The 14,321-nt window shown below is 31.1% G+C and overlaps 1 protein-coding gene across 1 annotated transcript in view; it reads left to right on the forward strand.

The window, feature by feature from the left end:
* Positions 1–14,321, forward strand: part of LOC127730569 (cilia- and flagella-associated protein 221-like) — a 28,362-nt gene that overhangs the window by 10,903 nt on the left and 3,138 nt on the right. The window contains exons 6-21 of the mRNA XM_052239011.1: positions 348–486; positions 941–1,052; positions 1,648–1,703; positions 2,133–2,285; positions 2,570–2,662; positions 3,618–3,713; positions 4,522–4,618; positions 5,039–5,169; positions 5,610–5,690; positions 7,485–7,592; positions 8,129–8,338; positions 9,179–9,331; positions 10,691–10,791; positions 11,149–11,241; positions 12,480–12,596; positions 14,042–14,113. Of these exons, the coding sequence (XP_052094971.1) occupies positions 348–486; positions 941–1,052; positions 1,648–1,703; positions 2,133–2,285; positions 2,570–2,662; positions 3,618–3,713; positions 4,522–4,618; positions 5,039–5,169; positions 5,610–5,690; positions 7,485–7,592; positions 8,129–8,338; positions 9,179–9,331; positions 10,691–10,791; positions 11,149–11,241; positions 12,480–12,596; positions 14,042–14,113 (1,812 nt within the window). The remainder of the gene's footprint in view (positions 1–347; positions 487–940; positions 1,053–1,647; positions 1,704–2,132; positions 2,286–2,569; positions 2,663–3,617; positions 3,714–4,521; positions 4,619–5,038; positions 5,170–5,609; positions 5,691–7,484; positions 7,593–8,128; positions 8,339–9,178; positions 9,332–10,690; positions 10,792–11,148; positions 11,242–12,479; positions 12,597–14,041; positions 14,114–14,321) is intronic.

Raw genomic sequence — 14,321 nt, forward strand, 5'->3', positions numbered from 1 at the left:
TTGTGTTGTTTTTACGTAAAGTGTGTCCAATCCATTTCCATCTGCGTGTTGTTATCGTTCTTTCTATTGGTTCTTGTCTTGTCCTTTTCCACAATTCTTTGTTGCTAATGGTGTTTGGCAGTTGAAAGCTCTATATTTTATTATATTTTCCACATAATTGTTAAATGTAAGGTAACAATTTCAGTGAGATACCTTTGTTGAATTATGAGTACTGTATATTTTAATCAATTGTGAGTGAATTCAAGTCTTACTATTAGTTAACATGTCAAATATACAATATAAGGCTAGCTTATATATCTTTTCTTCACACGGTTTGATGAGAATCCTAAAAACTTGTCTTCTTTCAGGGACCTGTCTTTGAGGGATTATGACCATGAAGTATCAGAACAGAATATATTAGATCCTAGATGTTTAACCCCTTTAGAGAGATCAAGATCAAAGAAAAAACTACGAGAATCAAAAGATGAAGAATCTTTCAAATCACAAGTAATTTTGAATTTTGAATACATTAAAATGGTATATTATTATAATATTGGTCTCAATATCTCCTTATTAACTATTCACTTTGAGTCAACTATTGTAACATAACAATTTCTCAATTTGATTAAAACCAGTCTTCTTTTATCAATTTTTTGACATCTTAGAGATTTGGATAAAATTCACCACAAATTTTTATTAAGATATATATATAAAAGAGGAAATTTTCAAAAGGGGTTTATTTTTGCTCATTTGGTGATTAAGATACAATTGCATAAATATTCTCTCTGTATATTTGATCTTTAAAAAAAAAAAGTTAGGGACAAGAAGAAAATGAAAAAATAACCTTTGCAATCGGTTTGGCCATAGAAATCGAAAAAATTTGAACTCCATGGAATTCAAACCAATTTACAGTAATGTGTCTTTTTATACTTTTGATATTGTTATAATTTTTTTTCTTCAGGAAATAGAATATGGTGGTGTGCGGTTTCCCCCAAACTTAGAAACACCATATGCAGTTGCACAAGTATTGAATCAAGAACCTGGCAAGCTGAGAGCCAAAGATCTCAGAGAAAGTATGTATTGATAATCAAGAGCTTTTTGTTCTGTCCAAAATGTTTGGACTACTTATGTTCAGGGTTGTTTCAGTTTGTAAAGTGTGAAAATTGAATGATAGGAAATTTCATGTGCATTATTGTCTGATGATGCTGCAAGAGTTTTTGCATAGTTAAAGCTACATTAGGAAAAAATCTGAAAAATGTATGCAGGATGTATACACCTGTAAAATGGTCATTTTGAGTGTCATTTACAGAAGCAGGTCTTTTATGTCAACAAAGTTTGAAAATAAGATTGATGGAGTAAATACTTTGTATACAATAATTTTTAAATACAAATTTGGGACACCAAATTATCTGTAAGTTATAACTGTTTTTGTTTTTTTTTTAACTTTTTGATAGTATTAAAGATATTTAAAAATTACTAATTCTGAGATTAAGAGATGAAAAAGGTAACTTTGCACCTTGATACAAACCTGAAAAAAACATCAAATTATGGCAAGGACTTGATAACGTGACATTAAAAAAAAATTCAAGCACGCCTTCCTCCAACACCAGTTAATTATTATACATGTGAATAAAGTAGATGTTTAATATCAATTTCTTATTTTCCCAGCTGTGTTAGCAAAAAGTAAACCAGACAAATCAAAGAAAGCAACAAGGCAGATGAAGGTAAAGTAACATTTAGTTCAGGGCACTTTTTTTAGTCAGAATACAGCTAAAAGGAGACGTGGGATAACCATTAATGAGACAGCAATTAAATAACACAACAAACGAAAAAGACATCTTGACATTATTTATGATTTTGCTGCTTATTAATTGAAATATAGTTGTATCATTAAAGCATTATTTTTGAATATGATTAATGTAGCACAGAATTTGTATAACCTTTTGCATTGTTATTGTAAAGTGGTTAAAATATTCTTGGTCTTTTAGCTTTGGGACAATGTAATCATTTTATTTTGTGCTTGTAGAATAATTTTTATTAATGTGATTGGTTTTGCATGAAATAAAATTTGTTCATTCAACTCTCATAAAGTTAGTTTTGTGTAAAATAATTACTCTGTATTGCATTATTTATACTATCATCTGATATCATAGGAAGCATTGTTTGAGCATAATGTACGACAAAATGTTTATGAAGAAAGACAAAACCAGTTACGATGGCAGGTCAAATTAGGTGATGATCAGATTACAAATGATGCTCGTGCAAGTGTCTTAGCTGCCAGAGGTGAAGCTTGGGATGAATATGTGGTATGTTTTATAGTATGATCTCAATGTTTACTGTTCATCAATTTAAGTCAAGTTCAACTTGTTGTTTGTTGGCACATTTTTATGAATATTTCTAAAAGAATAAAAGGTGAAATAAAAAAAACAATTTACATATAACGTTTTTATGTCTTGTTAGATTTGAAATTACAGAAAAAAAATAGGGGACATTGTTTTGGTCTGCTTAAGATGAAAAAGATTTTTTAGACAACATTATAAATGTACATACATCTTGTTATTCATTGATTTTCACAATTTTTATATTTTAGTACAAGAGGAGAGGTGACCCTGTGGAGGAGGATGAATTTATAAGAACAGCAACTAATTGTACATTACGAAGAACTTTTAGAGATTCTTCAGAGGTAATTATACTTTTGAGGCTATAATTAATAAAACAGTTAATTTTGTGATCCTGGTTGTTGAAATTTATTGCAACATATGATGAACAATGTAAGAATTAAATGAAATTTCTGTATACTAAAGTATGAACTTATTGCATAGGAAAAGAAGAAAGTGAAGGTATGAGTTCAGTATTATTGTTTTGTTTGTAATGACAGTTCCAGGAGTTCGACATAGATATTAACAGCTTTAACCCGGTCAGATTCAATTGTGTCTTGTACTTTGTTTCACTAAAATAAATGAAATTTTGTTTATAGGTAGCTGTACATTTTGACATCAACTTATAAGGTCTCCTTCTTGGCTACTATATATACTACAATATATTTTAAACATAGATATGCTAGTTTGGCATATGTCAGAAGCTTCAATTTCATTTTCACACTCCAGTTCATATATAACTGACAGGTCAGTTCAATGTGTTGTATGGATTGTTGAAAGGGCATTAAGGCAGTAGGAGTATATCAAACAATTTTGATCTGATTTTTAGCTCCAGTTGTCATATTAAGTTGAATGGCTATGTCTGATTTTCAGTTACCATGCATGACCAATCTAGTTTTGGTTTGTGGATTCATTTTAAGGAATACCAGTATATGTAAATCTGCTTGTTACATAATTTTACAGTTCAGGGGAAAGGTTAATGATCTTGAATCAAGTCTGTTCATCAGAATTAGTACCAGTAATACATATATATTTGAAATAATTGTATGCAGTACAAAGACATTTGGTTTTTACCTCTGTTTAAAAGTCTTTTACCATTCATTCTATAAAAAAATGAAACTCAACCAAACTTAACCGACTAAAAAATTTTGTTATTAAACAGTAGTCATTAAACATCCTGATACAGTTAGTCTGTTGTCCAGATTTCCCTGAGTTCTGTTTATACAAATCTCACTGTACATGTATTTTTGTTGTTTACAGTTAGCACCAGAGGAGGCTAAGTTTGATACATACACCAATGATTTATGGGCTGTCAGACATAGAGCTTTAAGTAAATTTGCACAAGCAGCTAGAAAGGTAAGTTGTTATCATTGAATTGTTTATCACAAGCTCGTACTGCAAAGTATCTATTTGTCTGGAACATTCATTTTTTGAAACAATAACCTTATATATGTATTTTGGGCTTATATTTTACAAAACATTTCAACAAAATTACTTTACTTTCTTTTGATATGCAAATTTTTAAGTTTTGAAAATACCTTGTATTTTGAATTTGATTTGTTGCCATGAACATAAGTCTTGCCTGTTTATGCCCCCGCCGTAGCAGAGGGGGCATTAAGGTTTACCCTTGTCCGTCCATATGTCCCGAAATTGGTTTCCGTTCTCTAACTTGAGTTTCCCTTGACCAGATGTTATGAAACTTATACACAAAGCTTATTACCACAAAACACAGATCAAGTTCGAATTTGAGTGGTGTCACTTTTACCGTTCTTGAGTTATGCCCTTTATAAATGGAAAAATTGCTGTATTTTGCGTTTCCGTTCTCTAACATTAGTTTGCCTCAACCAAATGTTATGAAACTTATACACAATGCTTATTACCATAAAATACAGATTAGGTTTATATTTGGGTGGTGTCACTTTAAAAGTTCTTGAGTTAAGTTCCTTTATAACATTATCTGCCAGTGGGGGCATCATCTGTATCCCATGAACACATTCTCCATTTAATTAATAAATCTTTTCTAAAAAAAGATCATACTGAATTAATTAAATGAAATGTACCACTATGACTTGTTTTTTTGAAAATGTACAAATGCACATTTAGAATATAAAGGATGGGAACCTGATTCATCTATATAATTGTCTCTCTTCTATCTCTTTTTAAGGTAATAATTAGGTCCAGAGCAGACGTGAAATTGAAGTCATTAGCTATGCTTGTTACTGAATGGAAAGATAAAAAGTTTATAAATAGTGCTGTGTCAAGTGAGTACTTTTTAACCTTAGAAAGATTTAAAATTCAAGTGATGATGTGGGTTATCTAAAGTGATTAAAGCTTTCAGTTAGTTTTACATATACATTGTATCTTTGCCAACATACCTAATAAAAAAGGAGAGAAAAAGAGTATTAAGAAGATTAAATTCTGATATTTAATTTAAAGTTTTGTGTTTAACCCATCTCTTGAAGTCTATTGATAGGTGAAAGACTAGAGATAAAGCTGGTGTAGTTGTTTTAGAAGTGTCTGTAATTTGTCACTAATAGGATGAAATGTAGATAATTTTGTCATTGACTTATGATATATAGGAAAAGCAATTAATGCATTTTAACTAACAAATAAAACAATCTTATTTTGACTTGATATAATGCAGCTTCATAAAAAAAATAAATTGTTTCATAACATTGCAGATGACCAACAAGATAAAATGGAAGAAGATGCCAAAAAAGAATTAATACCAACAACATTAACAATGGCTTATGAGAAGATTCATAAATTTACATTTCCTACTTATGTACCACCTAATGTCAAGGATGATATGGTAAGAACTATTTCCCTTAAGATACCAGGATGTTTCAACAAATCAACAGATTATTGTGTAGCCAGAAAGAGTTCATTTGTCACTAGCAACACATAGGGAACACTTCTGTCATCTTGCATCAAGTAAACTTTTGATCTTGATGTGTTTCTTTCCTGCTATTCAGTATCGGTCTTGACAAAAATACAGGGGTAGCATTTTTATGTATGTGGTTATCATTTTTCGACATTGTTTGTCCGTTTTTTTACATATAGCTACATTTATGATTATATGGGTAAATGAGACTTATCAGTAGCATTGGATATGCAAAAAAATAAACCTTCAGAAAAAAGGATTTGCTTTCAATGATGTTCATGTTAAAGTCTTAGTCATGAGAACAAAACTTCTAGATTTCTAGAATAGAATGGAACACACTGTACAATTTGTTTTATTATGAATTACAGGCACCAGATGCTCTTGGAAAGGTACCATTCAAACCTACAGAAGTGGTGGTCAAAACTAAAGTTCCTTATTTTGGATTAAAGGTATGATCCTCTATTTAGTTCTCATTGCTACATGTTTTCACTATAAGTCTTTGTTTGAATGCCTATCTTATGACCTATATCAGGTATATGGTTTATGATGTCCATACATTTGTCCATTCACAAATCAAAGAATAAATACAATTTTTCATATTTTTTCGTGCTTCATACAAAATGTGCTTCGGTCAATGCTTTATCACCCCATTAAAATTACAAAAAGAAGCATTCAATTCTTAAATGTGTCTAGGCTTTATCCAAAAAGAAATTTAGCTACATGTCTTATATAAAGATCTAAATCTGTGTAAAAAGATCTTTTTGGGTAAGGCCTTGGCTCATATTTAACCTTTATCAAAAACTATGGGTAAAATGCATTTTAAGTCAATTTCAACATGTTTATGACATCATTGTGATATTAAAACTGACGTCATCCCATTCATTTATTTATAAAACTAAACATAATTTTGAAAGGATTGAAGAATTTAACTTATTCGGGAATTTCATGGGCTCTTCTTTGTCAATGATCTATATTGATTAGAAAAGGTAACTAACATCCATTTTGATGACTGATTCTGGAATTCTGGGACTTCAATCCCAAACATCTGTCCATCTGTCCATCCACATTTTATTTTCTTTTATGACATTTAAAATTATACCAGGTTAATTATACTCTCATGACATAATGGTTATTATTCCTTAGGTATAATTTTATCACATTTTTTAAATAGAGAGAAACATAAAAATAAAAGGAATAGAGTAGTATACAGTCGAACCTTGTTGTGTCGAAAACTCGGATGAGTCGAAGTAATTTCTCTGTCCTAGTAAAATTCCTGTTTGATCAATGCATAATTACCTCTGATGAGTCGAACTCGGTTGATTCGAATACTTGGTTAAGTCGAGTAAATTTCATAGTCCCATCGATGTAAAATTAATGTAAATTGACCCCGATGTCTCGAAGTTCGAAAATAAGAATTTTCGAAAGATGCTGACCTAATGATGAAAATTCAAATCGGATGTATTTCTTATGCAACCTAATCATTTCAAAAGAGATTAGAGTTGAGTAAACATACTTGTTTGTATAACAGTTAAAATGACATGTTTATGGTGACCAGTAATTAACACCTTTATTGATCGTTCAAGCGGAACGTTAGTGTGTTGAACATATTTCACCTGACATAAAAACGAAACGAATTTAAATGACCCAAGCCGAGATTAAATGAATCGTTATAATTAAAATTCATTAATTACAATATATAAAAGGATTTAGACAATTATGATAAATTCATAATAATTTAATGTAAAGCAGACCGTTCAGAACTTTTTTCTTCCACGAGTGATTTCATAATTTAAAGTGACTGACCTTTGTAAATATTTGTGTATACTATTGATTTCATTGGTGCATGATTTGTATCTGTACTTGTGACGTTGTGTGTTTAATTATTATGAAGGACCAAAAAATATGGAGATGGAATACACAATCATAAAGTGTCATATCAAAAAAAGGCACACTGTTCCAAGTATCTAGTTTACAAATCTTATATTGTATTTCATGCATTCCAAAGTTATGACGACACACTCGACCTCGAATGAGTCGAACCTCGGATAAGTCGAATACTTTGGTCCGGTCCCTTTGACTTCGACACAACGAGGTTCGACTGTTTATGTTTTCATTTTACATTAATCGTGGTAGATCTAGAAATGGAGAGATTTTTTTTTCTCAAACTTTAAAGATATTTAAATTTCCTAGTAGAACGTGAAGTATTGGTATTCTGATAGACAAAGTTATAACTTGTATTTCAGGTACCACAGACGTACAGACTTATGGGATATGATATACATGAGAGTCATACATCAGCTAGTGGATATGTAGCTCCCAAACTTGCCAGACCATTAAAGACAGGTGCTGAGGTTAGTAATGTATCTACACAAACTTGTGTCTCAAAGGTTGTTAACAATAGTTGTTAAAGAATACATTGTACTGTCAGACATCCTCTCCTACCGTATAAAATGTTAGATAAAATTTAACCAAGTAGAGATTCAGGTACTACAGCTCGTTTCTGAATTTTATCTGTATAAATAATGTTGTGTTGGCACTTAATTTTTCCTCAACAATAATGTTTGAACCAAAAGAGAAATTGATTTTGTTGGTAATCTGATAATCTTCATCTAGAATGTAAAGTGTCACATATATATGAATTGATCTGTATTGTAATGTAAAACTTGTGACCATAAAATAATAGAATTCATTATCAAAATAGGAGGTAATACAAAAGTTTTCTTCAAGCAATTTTAAAAGAAGAAATAACAGGGTTTGTTATTATATAAATGTGCTATATTGTTCTTAAAACTTTATAATTATTGAACCCATTTACATGCTACTTTTAATGAAAGACTTGCCTCGATTTAAATGAACTTGATAATAATACCAATTTGTCTGTTTACAGGATGAAGTGATAACTTTGTCAGCATACCAGGCTGATACAGCTGCTCCTCGAGTGGTAGATGTAACTGAGGAAGGGCCAGTAACACTTCCTGAAGGCACAGAGGACTTCGTCAAACCTGATGTCATTATACAGTCCCAACCACAGCCTGTAGCTTTAACTCCACCTAAAGCATTATTTCATCCAATTGAATATCCACCCCTGCATATATTTGTAGGTTTTATAATATTGAGTCAACATCTATTCAATTACTGGTTAACATTGAAATTATTAGTATTTGCGGTTTCCTATAATAATCGATGTCATGTTACACTCTATCACAAAATTCTACACCTAAATTATTTTACATATTTGGTAATTTGAACAATAGTTTTAGAACATGTCTGGATCAAATAATTTGTACGTTCCTTTCAATGTTTTTCCCATGTTACTGAACCTCCATAATTCCTACCTCCATGATCTCAAGGATTTTATTTGATCCATAGGCATCAGAGTTCTACCTTCTATTTATATAGAGTCAATTATTATGGCTAAACTTGATCGACATTCTTATAGGATTTTTTGCATAGAATTAAAGCCATTAAGGCATTAAATACATAATAATAATACAATGATTATTCATTGAAATTTTACATGAACTTAAACACTGTTATTTTAAGTATCCAGTTGTTTTAGCATTAGCACATCTCATTTCTATGGAGATTTCATTGCTCCACCGTTCAGTCATAGTTAATTGACTTTGAAACTTTTGCATAGTTTACATGTTAAATTTTGTGATTAGGCCAATTAAGGGGAAACACTTAAAATAAGTCAATAATTTTTGGTTTGCAGTTGTATTAAGTTTGCATTTCTCATTTCAACTCAGATTATTTTTGCTTATTTCATATGTTAAAGTATTGTCATTTTAAATTCTACATTTGCATTTTACTATCAACGTTATATACATATCTCTGTGTCAACAGTTTATTTTTTAATATGCCGAAAATTAAAGGTATTACAAATTGCAATAGAGAATATATTGATTAAGATTATTGATTTTATTTTTTTATATAGAACCCAGCTCCAGGTTTACAAGTATTCCAAGCTCCAGCTCCATATGCTGAAGTAGACCCTGATTTCCATTTATGTCCATTACCACGTTACATCAGGAAAGACTATGCTACTAATCAGCATGCAGCCACACAAAGGAAGTACCTAGATAGAGAGGTAGGTTACACTTCCCATGTTACAATAGATGAGACCATGCTACTTATCAGCATGCAGCCACACCAAGAAAGTACCTAGATAGAGAGGTAGATTTACCTTTACTTCAACTTCATACTTTATTTGGGCTTTTTAACTTTTTTGATTCAAGAGTCTCTGATGAGTTTTTTGTAGACGAAATGCGCGTCTGGCATAAAAAAAAATTATTCCTGGTATCTACGATGAATATATTTACACTGTTACAATAGAAAAGACCATGTTACTAGTCAGAAATAACCTAGATAGGAACATTTACTTGCATTATAACATGTTTAAAGACAGATCTGTGAAATTCAGTACTGCCATAAAAAACAATCTGATTGAAATACAGATTCTATGTTGCCACTTTGCCTACAAGGATCTGAAGATGTATGTTAATCAATTTGCATAAGAAAGGAATTCTGATCCCTTAAATTGCAGCTAAAATTAGTAGACTATAAGAATATCATAATATATAGGTTAGCTAGATTGGTTTTAGGATTTATTATTATTAACAGACAAAAAAAATGAAAATAATTTGGTGCCAAGATCTTTCTTCAATCTAAATTATAGTAGACAATGTAACATCATCATCAGTAGATACATTTTTTTTATGTTATTATCTATTTCCTAATATGATGTATATATAAAACAATTGAGATCTAGGACTTTAAAATATATAAATCTGTCCCACCTTTGACACAATGAATTAGTCCTGTTGTCAGTAAATTTTGTATAAAGAAATGTATTTAAATTTGCCATAAATGTTTAGATATATTGTATTATAAATATGTGTATTTGTTAATCCGACCTAAAATCATTACACAGTATAGTTTATCTGAATACAGTCTGATACCAGATTTATACTGGTTCTGTGTGTGTAAATCATAATAATACTTAACTATACTGATACCAGCTTTATACTGGCTCTCTTTGTTTGAATCATAATAATACTATTTTATACTGGCTATCTGTGTGTAAATCATAATGATACTTTTCTATACTGGCTATTTGTGTGTGAATCATAATAATACTATTTTATACTGTCTATCTGTGTGTAAATCATAATGATACTTTTCTATACTGGCTATCTGTGTGTGAATCATAATAATACTATTTTATACTGGCTATCTGTGTTTAAATCATAATAATACTATTCTATACTGGCTATCTGTGTGTGAATCATAATAAAACTATTTTATACTGGCTATCAGTGTGTGAATCATAATACTACTATTTTATACTGGCTATCTGTGTGTGAATCATAATAATACTATTTTATACTGGCTATCTGTGTGAATCATGATAATACTATACTTATGCTAGAAAAACTTCTATTTACAGGATGTAGTAAGAGGTGTTATGACATGGAAAAAGTTCCCATCCCAAGGCCTAACATCATTGTCTAACACACCTACATTAACTAATGTATGGGTTCCAAGATGGTATGTTTACATATGTTTACTTCTAACATACAATTAGTTTACATCATAGCTAAGGCATTTTGTATGACTATTCCTTAGAAAATTCAGTTGCGTTATGATAGTCTTTAAGTTGTAATATAACTCATATCAGTCTGCAGAAAAAGGGGAAGAAGATATAAAAGGTTTGTAATAAGTGGACCAGAAGCATTAAGAATTACAATAAATGTAATTGGAGTTGTTGAAGTTCATAATATGTATATGGTCTTCTAAATAGAAATATACTCACATTATGTCCAAGTCTCCTCCTCAGTAGACTGACTGCTGAATAGAAGGTTAATGTGTCAATGATTGCTGATTCAGTCTTGTTTATTATTGCAGGGATGATCAGTTTGATGATGATTTATTACCTAGAGATGTTCCAGATTTATTAGACTCTCTACCAGAGGATGACCGACAAAACATTCTAGATGAGTAAGTCTTGTAAAGGCTCATTTTGATATACTTTTAAATTTACACAAATATTATACAATTACTGTCTTTTGATGAGGTAAATATATGATTTTATTGACTTTTGAAAAACTGATATTCACTGAAGACAATAATTGTTTTATTATGTATTCCGACAGAGAAAATGTATTTAATGACAATTATACCAAACCTGATTGCACATCAAACAATTTTACCATAATTATACACGTAAAAAACATGCAATTTTTTGCACTTTGAATATACTTTTACCTCAGGTGTATATGCTGTTTTATTCAAAATCCAATTCATATAGAAAAGACCTACTAAAGTTCTATCAATATGGAATAAACACTGTTACAGAGATGTATATCTTTACAAAAATAAATTAATTGATATTTTATTAAGGTCCAATGGTAAGTAAATATGTATGCATATTCAGGCTGTATATAACATGGAAAAATTAAAGCATTACTTCACAATGTAAATTAAGAATGTTTGGATAAGTTTTGTTATAATCTCACTTTAGAAGCAGATGCTATATAGCAACCACCCTGTATTGGTCTTAGAATGACTTCGTATTGGTCAGCATCTTGACAGTGATGAGTTGTAACATGTGATCTTTTTTCAGATCTGTCAGACACCTACTTCCTGTGTGTAAATACTTTTAATTTTTTAATGTGCTGAATGAAGACAAAAACAAATATTCCTTTACACTTTTCTCAGAAACTACTGAACAGAATAACTTAATATTTGGTCAGCAACTTCAAAGTCATGTCATGGGAGTACTTTCAGATCTACCATACACCTACTTCCTGTTTTCTTATACCTTGAATTACAAGCTGGGGTATGCTTAGCATGACAATCTATGCAACATCTTGTTTGACCTTAGAATCAAACACAAGAAAATTCTACATAAAGTATCTTGTTTGCAATCAAATAAATTTATATTTCATACATTTGAAATTAAAGTTATTGGAAGCTGAATTTTCTTCCTTGACTTAACATCAAATGAACCCAGTGTTCTTTCCCGGATTTTTGAGAGCACATCATACAGGCTTCAAAAAAGCCTTATAAATCAGTGGTCATAATGGAAATTTGAAAGATGGTAAACAAGCTTGTGAATAATGCCACAAAATGGATATCACAGATATGTTCATAGCAGTCTTGGGTTTAAGTTGATGCTAAAAAGTTAAAAAATCAATCTTTTTTAAAAATACTTATTTTGTGATTGCGATTTTCAGAGATGAAGAGGAAGACAGGACAACATCGCGACTGGAAGTTACATTAACACCTGATATGGTGACAGCACAGTTCTCTCTCATTGATATGTCTACTCCAACAGACGAGAAAACTTCACAGTAAGTACAGTCAAACCTGTATTAAGAGACCACTCAAGGGAGAAGGCAAAAGTGGTCTCTTAATACAGTTTCCCAATTTAAATAGAAGGAAGCATTTATGTGCATTATTCATGTAACTTTTGAACGTACTAGTGTAAGTATAAACAATACTGTATTGGTCTCGTATGTATATCCACTATGACTAATTATGAGAACTGTTTGAATAACCAATTTCACTCTAAACATGAGTTGAAGTTTAAAATAATTAGAAATAAGCGATCTTTGGCTAGGGAATAGACGTCCTGATTTTTTAACTTTATGGTAATCAATCCTCTTTACTCGGTCGTTCTAGCTGATTCACTCAAGGATTGCCGATTGTTAGAATGTCAACAATCAGTAATCCTCGCGTGAATCCGCTACTCTCGCAACAGAATCGACCAAGTTTAAACGAGAGGAAAGTCAACATCGATCATCAATATGGCGGTACGATTCCACTTTTTCGAAAGTTGCTGATCCTTCCAAATAAATTGTGGTCATCTAAGACAGTGCATGTGGTCGTTTTAAACAAGTTAATGCGGTCGCTGGTCGCGTTAAGCAGGTGGTCCCTTAATACTATTAAAATATATAGGGAAATCTATTGGGGGGGGGCTTGAAAAGTGGTCGTTAACAGCAGGTGGTCACTCAATACAGGTGGTCCTTAAGGCAGGTTTGACTGTATATATAACCGAATACGAAATCCTTATAAAGAATTAAACATTCTGTTTAATTATTTAATGTATAGCAGTATGTAAATATGTGATCTGTCTGATTTTAACAGAATTTTGCGTGCAACTAGATCACCAAGTCCTTTATTTGAAAAAGTCGCTTTTTTTATGGATGCAATTATGGATGGTGGAAATTTCACAAATGGTTATTTCTACCACATTATGTCAGGGATGGAGGTAGGGGTTTGTTGCAGATTTTTTTAATATTTTTATCAGTTACAAGTCTTGAGTAATTTCAGTTCTGATTTTCAATTTAAAAATTTGTAGCAATGTTTAAAAAACAATAAGAAGGACAAAGCCTGTTCTGTTTCTGTTTTTGGTTTTTTTTTTCTATTTCTATTACTGTGGATTCATTTATTTTCGTGGGTACCAATTTTCGTGGTTTGAAGAAAATTTGCATATTCGTGGATATTTAATTTCGTGGTTTTTCGCAAAGTCTGCATACCTTCCTTTAGAAAATTTGTAATTCGTTGAACATTTAAATTCGTGGTTCTCCTGTACCCACGAAATCCACGAAAATTGGTATCCAACGAATATTAGAGACCAAAGAGGGTTAGATGTCAACCACTAAAGGGCATTGTTTGGCCTTCAACAATTAGCAAAAATCCATACCGAATAGTAAGCTATAAAAGCCATGGAATGGCAAAATGTGAAACTATTCCAAAGAGAAAACCTATTACTGATTTATGTACTTTTTTTTAGAGATGTATTCCCTTATGGCAATAAACTTCCAACAACAAACATTCCAGTATCAGCATATGGACCAGTTCCAAGGTAAATACAATAATCATTGATACCAGTTTTATGGTTAAGAAAACCTCAAAACATGATTTAAAATCTGTATCCACTGTGTTAAACGCTTTTTAATAGCCATTGCTTATCAGCTTCCTTGTTACTTAATACTTATAGCTGTGGTATTAGAGGTGACCAATAGCTCATAGAACAACTTGCTTTTTCTGGTTACGAAAATCTTTTTCAGCGC

The sequence above is a fragment of the Mytilus californianus genome, unplaced genomic scaffold (genome assembly GCF_021869535.1).
Source record: "Mytilus californianus isolate M0D057914Y unplaced genomic scaffold, xbMytCali1.0.p SCAF_2, whole genome shotgun sequence".
Lineage (NCBI taxonomy): Eukaryota > Metazoa > Mollusca > Bivalvia > Mytilida > Mytilidae > Mytilus > Mytilus californianus.